Source organism: Malaclemys terrapin, chromosome 2, assembly GCF_027887155.1.
Source record: "Malaclemys terrapin pileata isolate rMalTer1 chromosome 2, rMalTer1.hap1, whole genome shotgun sequence".
Lineage (NCBI taxonomy): Eukaryota > Metazoa > Chordata > Testudines > Emydidae > Malaclemys > Malaclemys terrapin.
The window spans coordinates 204,468,193-204,487,260 of NC_071506.1; the positions used below are offsets into that span (position 1 = coordinate 204,468,193).

Sequence of the window (19,068 nt, forward strand, 5' to 3'; positions counted from 1 at the left end):
ATGTAGTGGGTTGGATGCTGGCTAGTCCTGGTCCTGTGGGGTGAGAGTTGATCCAGGCTAATCCTCAGAGTTGAGAGAATCTGTGCTAGTGAGTCATATTGGCTTAAATTTGCTGTATTAATGTCATAGTTGGTAGGTCTTAAGCTTAAAGTAACTGAATTATCACACGTCATCTTAGCATCATGATGGTTCTGAAGAGAGCTACCTTTTTTGCATGAGGGTTGCTTGTTATTGAGGGCATGATTCAAAGCCCATTGAAGTCAATGGAAAGATTTCAAGTGAATTCAGAGGGCTTAGCAGAAGGCTCTAAATTAGGGTTACCATACTTAAGGTTTTAAAAAAACAGGACACTCCACGGGGCCCTGGCCCCGCCCCTCCCCTTCCCCGCCCCAACTCCGCCCCTTCCCCAAAGTCCCCACCCCAACTCCGCCCCCTCCCCTGAGCGCCCCGCATTCCCCCTCCTCCCTTCCAGCCACGCGAAACAGCTGCCCGAGCGCTACTGGCTTCACGGTTTGCTGGGCAGCCCCCAGACCTCCAGACTCCCTGTGCCCCCGGCCGGGCGCTTCCCCAGTGCAGCCGGAGCCCGGGAGGGGAAGCGCCTGGCCGGGGACGCAGGGTCTGGAAGTCTGGGGGCTGCCCAGCAAACCGTGAAGCTGGTAGCTCTCGGGCAGCTCGGCTCTTACAGAGCTGAGGAGTCAGGGAGCAGCAGCAGTCGCCGGATCCTGCTCTAAGGTAAGTCAGGGATGCTGGCAAAGCTGGGAGTATTTTTCCTGGACATGTTCAGCTTTTTGGAAATTCCCCCCGGATGGGGGTTTGATTACCAAAAGGCCGGACATGTCCGGGAAAAACCGGACGTATGGTAACCCTATCTAAATACATAAAGAACATATTGGAGCTAGGAGCACGGAATACAGAATGAGCAGAAATGCACGTAACCGTGCAATGTAAATAAACTCTCTTGGTTATTGGTTACCTTTATAGTGGAGATGTGTTAAAAAAGTGGTGATAACAGCAGCACTTTTACTGCTAGAGCTATGAACATTGTGCAATCAAAGCAAATGTGGTTATTTTGGGGGTAAGCGCACCACTTCTCCTGGTATGAGACATTTCTGAGATTTCAAACAAGTGTCACAGTAGTAAAAATGAGTGTCTGTAAACTGAATCCAGCAGATCACTTGCCCTCTTGTAGCACCTTCCGTCCAAGGCTCTCCAAATACGGTACACCAAATTCAATGAAATTAGCTTCATAAAATCCCTGGGAGATTCCTGTTTCACAGAGAGCTAAATGGAGACATAGAAGGGTGGAAGTATCATTTGTCCCTGACAAGTGTAACTAAGGGAATATGTTAAAAAATGAGGAGTCCTTGTGGCACCTTAGAGACTAACAAATTTATTTGGGCATAAGCTTTCGTGGTCTAGAACCCACTTCATCGGATGTATGAAGTGAAAAATACAGGAGCAGGTATAAATACATGAAAGGATGTGGGTTGCTTTACCAAGTGTTAAGTCAGTCTAACGAGATAAATCAATTAACAGCAGGATACCAAGGGAGGGGAAATAACTTTTGAAGTGGTAAGAGAGTAGGTGACCAGATCACCCAGGTCAAATATCGGGACGCGGGGGGGAAGAGGAAAAAAAACAACAACCACCCCCGCACCACCACCATTCCTCCTCCCTCCGCAAGCACTGGAGGGAGGCCCGGGAGCCGCAGGGGAGCACGGGGCCGGGGTGAGGGTGAGTGGGGCCGCACGCGGGATTGCACCAGCTGGGCAGCCAGCCCAGAAGCGACTGGCCAGGAGCTGGGCGCAGCATGCGCGCTGCTGGGTCCCCGCAGCAGGCCCGGGCTCGGGGGGTTCCGGCCCGGGCGCCAGAGCCACAGCCGCCGAGCGCCACGTGCTTGGCCGCTTCCTCCCCCTGCGGCAGTGGGAGATGCAGCAGCGGCTGCTCCCGAGTCCCGCTGCCCAGGTGGGGAGAACAGCTGCTGTCTGGCCCCGCGGGCCGCCCCCCTACTCTCCATCCAGGTACCGTGCCCGAGTCCTGCCTGCTTGGGGCCAGGCTGGACTCACACTCACCCCGGCCCCGCGCTCCCCTGTGTCTCCCAGGCATGGCGTGCTTGGGAAGAGGCGGGGATTTGGGGAGGGAGCTAATGGGGCAGTGAGGGGGCGGGGATGGGGGCGGGGATTTGGAGAGGGATCCAATGGGGGAATGAGGGGGAGGAATCAGGGCGAGGGGGCGGGGAGCGAGAGCCCTTCCGGGCTCCGCCTGTGTGCGGGAGCCTTGCTGGTTGGTCCAGTGTCCCGACCTAACATTGGTCGGGCCGCGGGACAAACAAGCAAATATCGGGACAGTCCCAATAAAATTGGCACATCTGGTCACCCTATAAGAGAGTGGCCCATTACAGACAGTTGACAAGAAGGTGTGAGTAACAGTAGGGAAAAATTAGTATTGAGGAAAATTAAGTTTAGGTTTTGTAATGACCCAACCACTCCCAGTCTTTATTCAGGCCTAATCTGATGGTATCTAGTTTGCAAATTAATTCCAGTTCTGCAGCTTCACGTTGGAATCTCTTTTTGAAGTTTTTTTGTTGAAGAATTGCCACTCTGAGGTCTGTCTACATAGCCCCACAGCTCAGACTACAGGATTGTGTGAATAGCAATGCACACCAAAGTGCTGCATTATAACTCCCTCATGTGAACATTGCAGGTGTGAATTAAAAGGTTCCTAGTTGACATTAATGTAATTGGAAGAGGATTATATTAATGCGAACTAGGAACCTTTTAGTTCATGCCTGGAGCAGCCATGCAAGGGAGTTACAGTGCAGCACTTTGGTGTGCACTGCTGTTCACACACTGCTGTAGCCTGACAGCCTGAGCCTATGTCCATTGAAATGTAATGGGAAGACTCCTATTGATTCAATAGGCATGAACTCATGCTCTGTGTGTCGGGTGTAAATGCAAAACGAAAGTGATTACATTATCAAGTGTGACTTCTTTGCTCATGTCCAACCACATTTCATGCGTGTGCACAGAGCTTTCCTAACATTTATTTTTAACCTCTTTACTTTGATGTCATTGCCTTTGCCTGGGAGGCACTTCTCATTTTACCCCTGGGTGTTTCCTCTTTTTTTCTGCACAGTTCATGATGTTTTAAAAAAGGAACTATTTGCTTTGCGGGGAAGGGCAGCGATCTCTTATCTGGCTTGTTTAAACATTTAGGCCAAAATTTTCAAAGTAATCAAAGATATCTGAGCACCCAATTCCCATTAGAATGAATGGAGAATGGGTGTCCACATGCCTCTAGTCAATGTCTAAAACATCAGCAGTAATATTTTGATTAAATCTAGTGCATTTAATTAGAAATTTCTACTTCACTATTAATCAGTGCTGGTTACACAATTGCAAAAATGGGATATTAGTAAAATTACATGTAAAGAAGAAAACATTCCAGGTGGTTCTGTGGCTTTAAAGTATCATGTTTATAGGTGGGTTCAGATCCTAACATCCTTGCGGTTCAGCGGTGATGAGATCCAGAATTTTGGGTCCCAGTTCTCCAATTGACTCTGCATAAGCAGATCTCTGAGCCCTTCCACAGCCCTATGAAAGCCAATGAATAGAGCTAGTTGAAAAATGGGAACTTTTTTTTTTGTGGAAAAAAAAATTTCTGTTGAAAATTTTAAAAATTAGACATTTTTTGGACCAGCTGTATCAACCAGGATCCATGAAAGTGCAGGGGTCCACCGACGTGGGCTCCTTTTTCAGGATTGGATCCTTGGTTTTGTCAGACACTGCTCAGCATTGGAACTCTGAAGAGGTTAAGATTCTAATTGCACTACTTCTTGTTATGAATGACATTTACCTATATACTGTTCATATATTATGATGTTGTCACTTATTCAGATCATTTTATAAGTGCAATGTATAAAATATGTTAGCTGACCCTTGGGCAGGTAGGACATGCCTTAAATCCAACAGATCTAAACTGCTCCTTATACACACAGACTTTAGACAGAAAAGTTGAAATCTGTAAATACTTTAGGGTTCCCATGTATCCTTGGTTCCAGAAAACTGTGGTGTTGGAGTTGCTTTAATCTCTTAAAAAACAGTCCAATGTGATTGATTAGCGGGACATGTTTAAGAGTCATCATATATTTACAATGCACTGAATATGGCCCATTTCCCCTACTCTTGAATAGCTGCTGTGAACTCAATCATTGAGTTTATAACTTAAACGACGCTTTCAAAAATATCCCAACCTACTTATCCCCTCTCCAGGTGTGTCTTCTGTGTGTCAGCTTTTATTCAACAAAGCATTTAAGCATGTGCTGCAGTGCTCGGCTGAATTGGGGCTAAGGGCTGTAAGGCCTTTGAAGTCAATGGAAGGACTCCTTTTGATTTTTAGTGGGCTTACAGCCAGTTTTTCTCCTCATTTTTACATATTGTATAGTGCTGAGCATATTGTTGGTACTAAACTAATAATAATCAAAAAGAACTTTTTAAAACCATTAGTATTTTATTAGCTATGCATTAACAAATAAAATACTTGTAGCAACAAGTAATCCAGAAACAAACAAAAAAATCCTTTACACACTGCTTTAGAAATGTGCTGGGTACTTCCCATAAGACATAAGAAGACGTTCTTGCCCCAAAGAGCTTTCAAACCAAATATACAGTATAAAAGAACATGCTGCTGGATCAGAAAGAATGGAAAAACAAAGGTGTTCCTCAGTTTACACTGGACTCTAAGAGTAACCCAATATACAGTATATCAAATATTCCCCATTACTATCAATCAGCTGGACCATGGACTTTACAGACGTTGCTTTTTCCTTTTTCCATGTGTGTGCATACAGGTATGTTTATATTCACAAACACACTTTGATTGTCTACATTTCTATCACATGATTTGTCCTTAAATTCTTCTTTTCTTCCTGGTGCTGTTTTTCTCTTTTTTTTTCTTAATTCCGCTGCAATATTGTTTTGACGTGTTGTTCAGTTGTCATCATTGAAGCTGTACTTTTAAAAAATAATTAATGTTGAGCAAAAGGAATACCTGACATTCAGGTACACTCACATGTTATATTTGACTCCCATCTTTTCATGTGCTGTATGTTTATTCCTGCTTACTGTATTTTCCACTCCATGCATCTGATGAAGTGGGTTATATACCACGAAAGCTTATGCCCAAATAAATGTGTTAGTTTCTAAGGTGTCACAAGAACTCCTCGTTGTTTTTACTGATACAGACTAACTCGGCTACCACTCTGAAGCCTGGAGGAGGTGTATTTCTAGAGATATGCTAACAAAACCTTTCACAGAAGGACAGACGCATCCTGGTCACTGGTATTCTGGGTCTGGTTGCTGCTTAGCATGCTTTCTGGAGAGGTAGTTATAGAGCTAGCCGGGTATCGGTGGCAGGGCCCACAGGGGCACAGGAACAAGCAGCACTTTAGAAACAAGTGACAAAGGTACTTCCTGAATTTTTCCCCAGCAAAAGCATAGATCACTGGATTGAGACAACAGTGACTGAATGCTAGTGTTTCAGTCGCATGCATTGCATAGTCTATAAATTCGTGGCATTGGTTAATCAATTTATAGTGTCTTAAAGTTTCCAGAAAAATCAGTACATTGTATGGGGTCCAAAAGAGGAAAAACACAACCACCACCACTAAAATTAGTTTGATGGCTCTTTTTTTTTTGTGATTTTTGCAGGAGAGCAATGTCCTGATGATCCCAAAATAGCAATAGCTCATGACACAAGCTGGGATAAGGAACCCTAAGACATTCATTGCCACATTGCAGAAAATAGGCCAGATTTCCTTAAGATCATCAGGGTACCTAGGGATGCATTGTTCCTCTGCCTCCTGGGTGAACACAAATTGTGGCACTGAGACTAAAATAGCTACCGCCCACACTCCAAGAGTGGTAAGAGAGCCATGGCTGACTGTTCTGGCTTTCAGAGAAAATGCTGCCCGAACTATGGCCAGGTATCTATCGATGCTTATGATGGTGATGAAAAACATGCCCCCAAAGAAACCCACATAATAAAGTGAGGAGATGATTTTGCATGGAATGTTCCCAAGCGTCCATCCTTGCATCACATAGAAAGCCCAGAAAGGAAGAGAGATCACGAAGAGCAGGTCCGAGATAGCCAAGTTCAAGAGAAAAATGTCTGTGATGCTCTTCTGTCGACTGCCCTTCACGATGGCAAAAACCACCAGGAGATTCCCCACCAGGCCAAGAACAAACACAGGGGCATATAAGGCTGGCAGAAATACTTTCCCAAATGCCTGGATGTTTACTTGATCACAAACTGCAGCTGCTTCATCATAGGTAAATTCAGTTGTCACCTCAGGGTATTCCTGGGTCATGATGAGTGATTGCCTTGCAAAAGAAATATAAAAGGAGGAAAAATAGTCATCAGAGAGGTAAATCCAGCAACCTGCAAAATACAGTTAAGTGAGCGAGCCAAGTTCTCTTCTTGGAGATAGTGAATCAAGAGTTGAGCCCCACAAATAATGCCTTAAATAAATCTGTTCGTCAGCATAAAACGTAGAACACCCTGAGCACTGGTAGATGTAGCACTTAAGGATTTCTACAAACAGTTCTGTTTGTGGGGAATGATTAAAAACCAGTGAGATGCCCATGCTACTTGCCTAAAGCATGTGTTATTTTAATGGGTTGGCTCCTTTGTTTGATTGCAAACAATCATTTTTTTTAATGTAGGAAACTCACAGGAATTTTGTATATCAAGAATGCGTGACACAGAAGCCCAGTAACATAGCATAGAAAGAATGGCCTGTGAAAGCCCATGATGAAGGGGCAATTTTACTGGTGTTCAAACCAATCTCCAGCTCAGAGGAGCTACCCCCTGAATCATGCTCCCACCATCCCATAACAAACAAAAAGAAAAGGTAGATTGGAAATTTGCTTGCTTCATTGTTAATTTGTATAGCAGTGTTGCCTAGAGGCCCCAGTTTAGATCAGGCCCCGTTGTGTTAGGCACTGTACAAACGTAGTAAAAGACAAAGGTTTCAGATGCTTCAGTAGAAGTCGCAAGAAACTGCACTATTGACCATTAGGAATTCATTTGCCCACAGAGGATGTTTCCTTGTAATGCCAAGTCATCGGTGATTGATTTCTGCCATGCAGCGTGAAGTTTCTCTCTTATTTTGTAATAATTTATCAGCTATTTTCTGTGCTAGCTGGAAGTTGTGGCTTTGTTTTACAACATCTCACTGTGCAAAGTTCAAACCTGCTCTACTCCAAAACATTTGAAATGAAAAGTCCTCTTACATATTTAAAATCCTCTTTGGGGTTTTGGCACAGGAAAGAGGGATGGAGAAAGGCTAACCATGAAGGGTTTTCTGACTGCTGCTAGCTGTAAAGCTAGAGAAGGGAGTAGGTGAGGCAATGTTAGTAATAAGCAGAAATCACCCTTAGCCTGTTCTTGCAGTACCAATGCAGGCAGCATTCTCACTTAAATCAATGGGCCGGCCTGTAGCGTCCATCCAGTAGCCACATCTGTGTTGCTGGATTTAAAGTCAGTCGTCTCTATGCATTGATCATTCTATAAAAACGTAAATGGGGAGAAGGAATCTGATGCTAGCAAAGGCATAATAAGCACCAATGAAATTAGGAAAATTCTAACTGGAATTGCTCTGCAAATCTTTACCAGTGGGAGGAAGCATCCGAAGAAGTGGGCTGTAGCCCACGAAAGCTTATGCTCAAATAGATTTGTTAGTCTCTAAGGTGCCACAAATACTCCTGTTCTTATTATTGGAACAGTTTACTAAAGGGATATGATACATTCTTCCTTACTGCATGTGTATACTAGTTCAACCACAAGGTATTGGGATGCTGTAGAAATTACTGAGAGAAACCAATGGCCTCTGTATGCAGGAGGTCAGACTAGGTAATCATGATGGGCCCTTCTCATCTGATCTGATTTTTTTACTTGGATACACAGCTCTGTGATGGACACTGCAGTATCCTGGCTGGCAGGGTGAGCAACGGCTGTAATGCTCAAATCAGCCTCTCTGACACCATAGCAAAATTCTCCGCTCTGCCTGCTCTCGTGATGCTGAGCCTTCTCTCGGACATCTGCCCATCACACCGTAGGTCACTTGTTATTCCGATCTATGGGGTAAGTATCCAGCTATTCCCAAATGTCTGATCAATAGGACTTGTAAATACGGCTAGCTCCTGAAGCTGAATCTTGAGGTTTAACAGCATCTGCTGGCTACCCCCTCATCTCTATGCTGCATTTGATCCCCAGGTGTGTTGTTTGACATTTGCTATTTTGAGACAGGGAACTTATGTGGGTTTTTTTACTTTCTCTCCCCCTTTATGGGCCTCAGGCTGTGCTGACCCTCTCTCAATGATACAAGCTTAACCACTCTGCTTGTGGGTTCCTTTGGAAAGTTTCAATACCATACCACACACACAGCTGTGTTTGACAGGCAGTGGCTTTCATGCCATAGGGCATGCTGAGTCTTGGGGGCAATTGCAGACACAGTCGGATGGTTGTACACTTACTTACCCATATTGCACATGCAATTGGAATGCATGTGTATGTAGCCACCTCCTTGTGTCCTCCCACAGCTTCCTATTTTGTGTATATACCGTAAGTGCCTCTTTTTTTTTAAAATTGGCTCGTATGGTAACGCTGTATTCAATTAGGCCAGAGCCTCTTAACTGGTGGTTCGTACCCTCCCCTAGGAAGGCTCATTATGATTAGTAGTACCAGTCATTAGTTCTTTATTTGTTTGTTTGAGTTATGAAAGGCAATCAGGGAGGGCATGGGATGTTGAAAATATTATTATTTTATTATTATCAGTCTCAAGCTAAGAGAATCTCCCTCTCCCTGCACCCCCTTACCCTTTGCAGTCGGGATTCTCTGTCAATCTCTTGAAACACACCCGTACATTCTATAGGCTTATCATTTTTCTATTTATTGCAAACCTAAGGGCATTTTGAAAAATGTTGATCCCTAGTAAGGGATCTAATTTGAAGAGGCTGAGAAACACTGCACTAGGCTATAAATGTTTGTAACAACCCCTCACTCAAACACTTGCCCTTGTAGAATACAGCAAACATTAAATCAACTTCTGCTTCTTTCTCAAACCACCTCTCTTCCTTATTTTTTTTTTCTCCAGCTCATTTTATTGTAGTCTACTTCCTCTGGTCCCAAGCACAGCCCTGCTCTATTTTTGTGCTTACCAAGCTTCTAAAAACATAGCTGTAGAACATATTCTGCTTTTTGGTTTCAGGTAACAGATGATATACTGCCCTGCCAACCAGGGTCGGTTTAAGGCAGGGGCTTTAGGTGCTGCAGCCCAGGGCCCTGGCTCAAGGGGGGCCCCACAAAAATAAATCAAAGGCAGTAATCTCCAACTTCAGGCCACTAAAAGTCCTGTAGTGCAGTGGAGTGCTCAGACAGGCTGCCTGCAAACAGCGGTGGCTCCAGGCACCAGCGCACCTGCTGGTCCATCCGAGGGCGGCAGTCAGGCAGCCTTCAGTGGTATGCCTGTGGGAGGTCCGCCGGTCCCACGGATTCAGCGGCAATTCAGCAGCGAGTACGCCGAATCCGCGGGACCGGGGACCTCCCGCAGGCGCGCCGCCGAAAGTCGCCTGACTGCTGTGCTTGGGGCGGCAAAAAAGCTAGAGCCGCCCCTGCCTGCATGCCATGGCCCTACACCGCTCCTGGAAGCGGCCGGCTGCTACCATGTTCCCAACCAATGGGAGCTACGGGGGAAGTGCTTGTGGGCGCGGGCAGCGCACAGAGACACGCTGTCCCCCTCCGTCCCAGGGGCCCCAGAGATGTGTCCGCAGCCGGCCGCTTCCGGGAGTGGCATGGGGCTATGGCAGGCAGGCAGCCTGCCTGAACCCTGCTGCGCCACTGGCTGGGAGCCGCCTCTGGTAAGCACCTCCCAGCCAGAGCCTGCACCTCGCACCCCCTCCTACACCCCAATCCCCTGCTCCAGGCCAGAATCCCCTCCTGTACCCAAACTTCCTCCCAGACCCTGCACCCCCTCCTGCACCCCAATTCCCTGCCCCAGCCCTCTCCTGCACCAAATTCCCTCCCAGGAAAATGACTTGTATTCAGGGGCCTCACAAAATCTAATAGCCCTGGGCTCACAGGAGAGTTAATCCGGCCCTGCTGCCAACACACTCTTTCTCACATCAGTGATTCTCAAGCATTCTATACTGTAGTACAGTGGTCTCCAACCTTTTTACGCCCAAGATCACTTTTTGAATTTAAGAGCAACCCAGGATCCACCCTGCCTCTTCCCCAAAGCCCTGCCCCACTCACTCCATCGCCCCCACTCCGTCACTCACTCTTCCCCACCCTCACTCATTTTCACTGGGCTGGGGTAGGGGGCTAGAGTTGGGGTTCAGGAAGGGGTACAGGGTCTGGGCTGTGGCCGAGGGTTTTGCAGTGTGGGAGGAGGTTCTGGGCTGAGCCTGGGGCAGGGGATTGGGGTACAGTGGGGGGGGAGGGTGGGCTCTGGGAGTTTGGGTGCAGGAGGGGGCTCCAGGCCAGGGCAGTGTTGGGATGCAGGAGGGGGTACAGGGTGCTGGCTCTGGGAGGGGAGTCAGGGCTGGGGATTGGGGTGCAGCCTCCCTCCAAATAGCACTTACCTCCAGCAGCTCCCAGTTGGCTACGCAGCATGGCTGCCCCTAAGGCAGGCTCTCTGCCTGCCTTGGCCCCACGCCGCTCCTGGAAGGGGCCAATGCACCCCTGCGGCCCCTGGGAGGGGGGCGGGTGGCACATGGCTCTGCGCGCTGTCCCTCTCTGCAGGCATTGCCCCTGCAGCTCCCATTGGCCACAGTTCCCCTTTCCTGGCCAATGGGAGGTGCGGGGGCAGTGCTTGCAGGCAGGAGCAGCCTGTGGAGGGAGACCCCTGTCCCTCTGCCCGCAGGGTTGTGGTGGCCGCTTCCGGGAGTGGTGTGGGGCCGGGGCAGGCAGGGAGCCTGTCTTAGCGGCAGCCCCACCGAAGATTGCAATTGACCAGTTGGTGACCACTGCTGTAGTGTGTATGTGTATAAATGTAAATATACACACATACATATATAAATAGTTTTGCAATCTTTAGTGGCCATCATCCACACGTTTGGTGAAAAGAGAGCAAACCCAGTTTACATTTCTCATCTTTCCAGCCCAATTGCTCACTCATTTCAACACGATGTTACAAAAACTCATGCTAACCACTTTTAGACCATGCTAAGAGCCTGCAGGGGTTGTCTCTATGGTGCAGAAATGTGCAATATGGGGGCATGATTTCTACATCTCACTAACGTGTTAGGCATTAATTGGTCCATGTAGACCATGCTGGTGTGCACTAAAAGTTCCCTAGTGCTCTTTAATGAAGTGCTGTGGTACTATGTTAAAATGCACAAGGGGACTACAGATCAATTAATGAGCAAAATGTTAGTGTGCTTTAGAAATCACAGCTCTGTAGAGCTCATTATCCCCCTGTGAAGATGTGCCCTGAGTTACAGGCATTACTGCTGACAAGTCAAAAACAGACCTTTTAGCCAAAGGTCTATTTTAGATGTTCTCACTCGGGTGCTAATCTAACACCCTGCTGAGACAGCGACTGTAGCGCTCAGAAATTTAACCCTAAAGGATTTTTCACACCTCAGTCACACCCTTCATACTCTTGTTTGATTTGCTCATCTAAACAAACCACGGCTTCAGTGTACCCAGCACAGATGTGGGTTTTCTCCCTGAGATCATGTTTCACAGCAGGGAAGTATATTTAGATAATACTGAATAATTTATGCCTGCACTGGTCCTGGACAAGCCTTAACTTATAGTGGAGACATATGTGAAGACATACGGATGCCTAGGCAGTCCCACCCTAGTTATTCTCTGCCACCGCCCTTCCCACACACAGATGCACCCGCTTCTGCATACCCATGATTACACCCATCCGCCTCTTGCCTGTCTGTGATCCACTTGCAGGCTGGTGTGTGTTCTTCTTTCTCTACTTGATGAAGTTATAAGGCTTCTGGTGACGCCTCTGTGATGCTGGCAGCTCTTGCCAAGCATCTTGCCAAGGCTGCAGGCACTATCTAAGAACGGACAAACACCTAGCTGGAGACCAGAGCAGTTCACTTGTGTGTTTTGAATTGCTCAAAATAGGTATCAGTTTTATAAGAATGTATGTAGTGTTTAGACTCTAAACAATGTTTGTCAGTTGTTGCGTGCATCCATCTTATTTATAATGTCGGTATTCCATGCTACAAGGAAATATGTAAATTTTGCTTGATAACTTTTTAAAAATGTTTGCTTTAAACTTGTGAACTCAGATGGGAAGAATTAAGAGTGATTCCCCCTGCCTGTCCAGAAGAACTGTCAAAATCAGATGGGCCGTCAAGGACCAGCGCAATACAAAGGATTGATTAATGGCCTATCACACCTTGGAAATACTACATGCAAGGAAGCTCGTCCTATGGACTTAAGCTATGTCTACACTGGCAATTGAACAACAAAACCGTCGTCTTTCAGAGGTGTTAACCCCCCCTCTCACCCCAAAGACAAAAGTTTTGCCGCAGCAAGTACCAGTGGGAACAGTGCATTGTCGGCAGGAGCACTCTCTTGCCGACAACGCGAACGCCGCTCGTTGGGGGTAGAAGTTTTTTGTCGGCAGGAGAGCCGACAAACAGCCATGTCGCTAACAGCTGTGTAGTGTAGACATAGCCTTAGAGACTGAATGAAGGAAATAAAACAAAGACACAGGAAAATTTTCCATCTCTTTGCTGTTTGAACTCTCACAAGGCCAGAGACACTGATCCCCAGGGGTTACCCCATGGATCCGCTCTGAAAGACACTTTGACTCGCTAAATCATTACAACTGTCACTTTTAGGATTTAGGCTATGTCTACACTACACAGCTTTTAGCGACACGGCTGTGCCACTACCGCCATGTCGCTAAAAGATGCGCAGAGTTTTAGATGTCAAAGTTCCATTTTCAAAAGTAACTTAAGGCAGGTCTACACTTAAAATGCTGCACCAATGCCGGTGTGCCGCTGAAGTGCTTAAGTGAAGATGCTTCTCCCATTGGGGTAGTTAATTCCCCTTCCTAAGAGGTGGTAGCTATGTCAATGGGAGAAGCATGAGGGGTTAGGTCGACCTAATTACATCGTTCAGGGATGTGGATTTTTCACACCGAGTGGCGTAATTATCCTGATCTAGGTCTGTAGTCTCTCTTGTGTCTCATTGACAATCAGTGGGACTTGGCTACACTTACAGCTGTACAGCGCTGTGAGGGAAACCTGTCTTCGTACAGCTGAGTAGGGAAAAGTGCTGCAGTCTGTCCACACTGACAGCTGCCAGCGCAGTGGTGTGGCCACACTTGTAACATTTGCAGCTGTGTCGGGAGCGGTGCATTATGGGCAGCTATCCCAGCATTCATGTGGCTGCAACGTGCTTTTCAAAATGGGATGAGGTGGGGTGGGGCGTGGAGTGTGACAGGGAGTGTGGGGGGAGATAGAGTGCTTTTTGGAGCATGTCAGCTCTCTATTTTGCAAGTTCCGAATTCCCGGCCCCCGCTCATTCATTCACTCACTCAAAGCAAACAGCAAGTTATTTGCTTTTTCTTTGTGGTACGAGCTTTGAAACCGGCACTTCCGCATTCCTGCAGCCGGTCACAACAATGGAGAGGATTGGCCACTTGAGAAGGTGATTAGTACAGCGCTGCAAGCGTTTACACTCACATCCGTGAGTCGTAGCCACTCCGCTGTATCTCTTATGCTTCTCGGGGAGGTGGAGTACCTGCAGCGGTGTACCCAGGGAGATACAGCGCTGCAAGTGCCCTGCCAGTGTGGACGGGGAGTGAGTTACAGCGCTGGGGGAGGCTTTACAGTGCTGTAACTCGCAAGTGTAGCCAAGGCCTTAGACTCCTAAGTCCCAAAGGACCAGATTTAAAGATATTTAGGTGCCTAAAGATGCAGATAGACACCTAATGGGATTTTTACAAGCACTTATGCACCTAATTTCCATTGATTGCTTGATAATTCCATTGAGGTGGTTGGTGTTTTGCTGTTAGCTTTACAGGATGATAATTGCTAGGCTCACTCCGCTTTTCTTTTTTTTTTTTAAATGTGTACTATATTCCAGTGGTTCAATGGTGGGGAGGGGGAGATGTCTAGAGGGCCCAGCCCCCCCCCCACCCGTTGGCCCCTGACCAGAACTGGGAGGCATAACAGCAGAGCCCCTTCCCTGCTGGGATGACGGGGTAGCCAGGCTAAATTTGAGGGGCATTGTGAGCTTGTGCTCCTGCTTGGCCCCCACACCTTTGACGTCTTTTCTGCATCCTATGGGCACTGAGCACCCCCAGTCTCGGTGGAGAAGTGGAGCAGGGGCCACTGGGAAACCCCAGATGGGTGGAAGGGTTGGATCTGGGATTTTAGGGGTTCCTAGGGAAGCAGAGAGACAGTAGGCTTCCAGAACTGCCCATCCCCTGGGGGGGAGGGGGAATGGTGCTATTCAGCCTGACTGCCTCTCTGGGTAAGAGCTTGGGGCTGGGTTTAGAGGTGGAGAGACCACAGGGCTGGGTGCAGGGCAAGGTGAGGGAAAGGGTGTGGAGCTAGGTGTGGGGCAGCAGGATAGGAGTGTGTGTGGAGTGGGTGCAGGGCCGAGAGTGTGGTTTGGGTGCAGAGGAAGTGTGAGAGAGCTCAGGACAGGGTGGGGGAGCAGCAGGGGGAGTGTTCTGGGCCGAGCAGTGTGGGGAGAAAGTTGGGCCCACTTCTTACCAAATTTCTGGTTGTGCCCCTGAAACATTTGTTTCCCCCAGTCTGCTGACCTCCCCCAAGCAGTCCATACTTTTTAGAAATTAATTTTCCGTGGTAAATATGTATGTTGGATGATTCCTTGAATGCTTTTAAGATACATGTAGACTGGATAGGCCAATTCATACAGATTCAATTTTTTTTTTCTAAGTTTATCTTACCTGCTCTTTGTCAGTAGTTCTTTCTGCAGGGTCGTCCCTCCTCTCTAATCATTCAGATTTCTTTTCTATGTTCTGTTGAAGACAAATTTTCACATGGAATTCATTATCTTGCCCTTTTGCAGTGACTGTTAATTCCACCCTCTCGTTCTTCCTTAAAATACCACACCTACTTACTTCCTCACCCCTCCCTTTCCCTTGTTGTTGTTTGTATGATTATCTGTATGATACCTTCCTTGAAACTAGAGATGAAAGACTTGTTAAGTCAGCTACTTCATCTGCCTGTCAATGAGGTACATTGCAGCCTGTCTTTTCCAGAAGTGTCTAGCCAAGTTTTCAGTAATGGGGATTCCAACCACTTCTTCCTTTTAGGGATTATTCCAACATCTAATAGGAATTGGGAAATCTTTCTTGGTACACCTCTACCCCGATATAACACGAATTTGGATATAACGCGGTAAAGCAGTGCTCCGGGGGGGGGGAGGGGGGAGGGGGCTGCGCACTCCAGCAGATCAAAGCAAGTTCGATATAACGCGGTTTCACCTATAACGCGGTAAGATTTTTTGGCTCCCGAGAACAGCGTTATATCGGGGTAGAGGTGTATTCAGCCTTAACTTTCCTTAAAACAACTCCTTTCCCTCCTTGGTATTTTAATAAGATTCTTCATATACTTGTAGATAGTGACCATATTTCTCTTTTGTTATAGTTTAACCAGTTCACTACCCGTGGGGTGTGCTACACTTATTGATGGTTTGTTGCAAGGTAACATATTTGGAAGCACTTGTTCATCTTTCTGGAGGTGCATCTATCTCATTACTGGTACCTATCTGACCTACATCACCATATTAGAGAAGCATATCAGAAACATAAATACATGTATCTTCACAACCCTGTGAGGTAAGCCTGCCTTTATTTATTAATTATCCCAGTTTTTACAGATGGGAAGCTGAGCCATAAATGGATCAAGCAATTTGCCCAGGGTCACATGGAAAATCTGTGGCAAAGCCAGGAATCAGATCTTTTGGGTCAGTATCTATACCATAAGATCATCCTTCACACCATGCTTTCTCGCTTCCTTTCTCCTCTCTGACATTTTCTCTGTATTAAAGGGATGTGCGTAGACATTGATGTTGTGGGGGTGGTTGTTTTTTGGACCATGTTGGGCAGTAATATACCCTGGCACCTTGTGTATTTGTAAAATCTTAATACAAATCTAAAATAAAAAACAATACCCAGAGACTGTCAGATGACAGGGTAGACAGGTCCTTCAGTCCATCCCTCTGCTCTAGTGCTGGACTATCTTACACACTAAATCCATGAGTGTTTCAATGTGTCCTTAAAGATCTCTGGTGGTGGTGCTTAATTATTTCTCACGGCAAATTATTCTACTGTCTTCCTGATCTCACAGCAAGATTTCCCCCCTCCACCTCCATAATGTCTAACCTAAACTTCCCCTTTTCTAGTTTCATGGCTGTTACCCATTATACTGTCATTTTTAAGAACCTTAAATGTCAACTCAGATAGCAGGAGGTTGGTACCTACAGAGTTCCTTAGATACATAAGAGACCATTAGTAAATATCCCTCTTCTATGGTGTCACCTTCAAATTCTACATAAAGCATAATTCTCTCTTACCTGAGGGTATGCTGCCATGGAAAGTGAATATGTTCTTCTAGCTGATCCTGATGGTTCCTTAAAAAGATTTCTACTTCTTCTGTCATCCTTTTGTGGTATTGGTAGTGCACAGCATCTATACAACCAGCTGCCGCTCAGCAGGGGAAATGAACGTTTCCTGGGCTGAACTGCAAAATGTTCTTGGGCTATTCATCTACTGATGCAATGATGTATTGCAGAGTCAGCTCTCTGCTCAGGTCCCACACTGGTAGTAGGGTGGAATAATGAAACCAGATGGGTGTTGTGTTTTGGGGCGTGACCCAAACCCGTGAGAGGTTCTGCCACCACTTGTCCTGTAACCCCGAGTGTCTTAAAATGCTCTGCTGCTCTAGCTCCCCGTCTGGATGCTCCCAGCCAGCGTACAAGCATGCACTGAATGTCAGTGTGTGTTAAGCAGCCCTGGTTCAGCAACTCTGACTCCACCAGCCTGCTCGGAGAATCAATATAAAATATTAGAATTAGCTTAAACTTGGTTAGAGAAATGTGTGTTGTAAAGAAAAGCCCTAACTAGCAAGTAAAAGGCCTTGAAAGTAATAAGTTGAAAGATCAGAAGGAAAGAAGTCTGGAGGAGGTCTGGTTCCAAGACTAATGAAATAAAGAGAAGCTTCTAAACAGAAGGCCTCTGACCAGCAGCAGTGACTGAAGATGGTTTTAAATAAGACAGAGAATCTGTCTTGGAAAGAGCCAACATGGCCCTTCCCACCCCACTTAACAGTGTCATCTCAAATATCAGGGCCTATGTGAACCCAGGTGCAAAGGAAAAACTGTTGGTCACCAAGGAGGAGGGAAGAGAGAGGGAGGAAAGGCCCTGAGGAGAAAAGGAGGTGGTAAATTTTATCTGGATTAATACTGGAAATAAGGGTGAACTTTCTCAAATTGTTTTTTAGCCGAAGTCAGTAATTGGCAGTGACATCATTGCTTGTTAAAGAGTATAAAAAAGTAAACTTGGAAAGGATTCATTACTAATACCTGCCTGATCAGGTTGGAGCTGACCAACAAGGGTCTAAGAACCCCTGGGTTTAGTCCAATTTGTAAGTACCTGATCGAATGCTTATAAACCTTTTGTTACTGTTCGGACGTAGTAAATTGCTTGTAAGTTCAGCTTTTTAGGCATGTTTAGAGCAATCGTGTAAATACCATTCAGGCTTTGTATTTAATAACAGGACTTATGGTTACATCAGTGTCATGATAATATCCTGCATCAATAATTATAAGTCCATCATGGCTCGTTACACTACTGCCACACTCTGGTCTCCACGAACCTCGGTTATTACTAGCCAAGTGACCCCTGTGACGGGTTGCCCCCCCACCCATGGGTGCCACCTGATGTATTGGGGCCCCACTGGGCTCACCTGTTCCACCAGCCAGGGCTCCCTTACACTGCCCTGCTGAACCAGGCCATCAAGCCTCCTCCAGCACACACTGGTAGGGCCACATTCAGCTGCAGAAAGACACAGACACGAAGATCAGTGCTGCCTGGGAAGGCTTTAGCTAAGAAATTGCCCAGCGCACAAGTGCACACCCCCTCTGGAGTGCAAATCCAAAATCCTCTTGTGAAAATTTTAAGTGAAACTTTCTTTAAGTGAAAGCTTAGTGCTGCCCAACTCTCTGGCAAGGGATAGGTTGCAGAATGGATGGTGCCCTGACCATGTTTTAAGCTATTTTATAGGCACTGCTTTCCCCCTTTCTTTTGCATACTGCAGGCATCTAAACCCTGGACTATACGGTATCTTGTTCAAAGTCACTGAAGTAATCTCAGGTACAACCTGTCACAGTTCAGGAGAACTGCAGCTGTGTTCCTCCTCTGTGGTCCAGCAAGGGCACCTGCTCTCAAGCTTCCGGCTCCCCAGCCATCACCTCTCTTGGTGGAGACCCACATCTCTCTCCCTTCCGACCAGGGTATTTCCAGGCTGCATAGTTCCCTGATTGAACTGTGAGTTCTCCAGCAAGACAGATGGCATACACAGGCAATGTCTCTGCTTTGCTTTCTCTTGGAAGGCTACAAACAGCATAATTGCCACAGTTGTAAGTTACCACCCAGCTCTTTTTAAGCAAGCACATTTATTTTTAAGATAAAAGCATTATAGAGAAAACATATTAAAAACAATAAAACAACCTGCTGCACGCATGCTAATAAGCTTACCAGAGATCATCCCCCCCCCCATCTCCACAAGGGCTCTGGTCGATGTCAAGCCCTCCAACACTTCCCTACAGATTGCCCCTTCCTCCCCCATTGGCCAGGAGTTCCTGTCTGTTTGCTGGATCAGAACAAAGGCCCCGAGTCAGTTTAAACTCAGGCTATTTATCCAAAAGATCTTTCTGTGTCTGTTGGTCTCTGAAGAATCAAGTCTGAACTAGGATATGTGAGCTTTCCCAGGGGATGGAACCTCTCTTGCTGGAGGGACAGGTGGTTACAATCTGCCTGATTTGCCTTAATCACCA

General features: G+C 46.6%; 1 protein-coding gene across 2 annotated transcripts; it reads right to left on the minus strand.

Annotated features, from left to right (window-relative positions):
- Positions 1-4,540: 4,540 nt before the first annotated feature.
- On the minus strand, positions 4,541-16,701 carry CX3CR1 (C-X3-C motif chemokine receptor 1). 2 transcript variants are annotated; one of them, XM_054016742.1, is made up of 3 exons: positions 16,588-16,701; positions 14,957-15,028; positions 4,541-6,380 (listed from the first exon to the last, which is right to left on the minus strand). In XM_054016742.1, exon 3 carries the CDS (start codon positions 6,365-6,367, stop codon positions 5,309-5,311), a length of 1,059 nt encoding a protein of 352 aa, XP_053872717.1. In that variant the 5' UTR covers positions 6,368-6,380; positions 14,957-15,028; positions 16,588-16,701; the 3' UTR covers positions 4,541-5,308. The 2 variants fall into 2 exon arrangements, with proteins under 2 accessions (XP_053872717.1, XP_053872718.1); XM_054016743.1 differs by lacking the exons at positions 14,957-15,028; positions 16,588-16,701 and adding an exon at positions 11,920-11,988.
- Between the last annotated feature and the right edge of the window lie 2,367 nt (positions 16,702-19,068).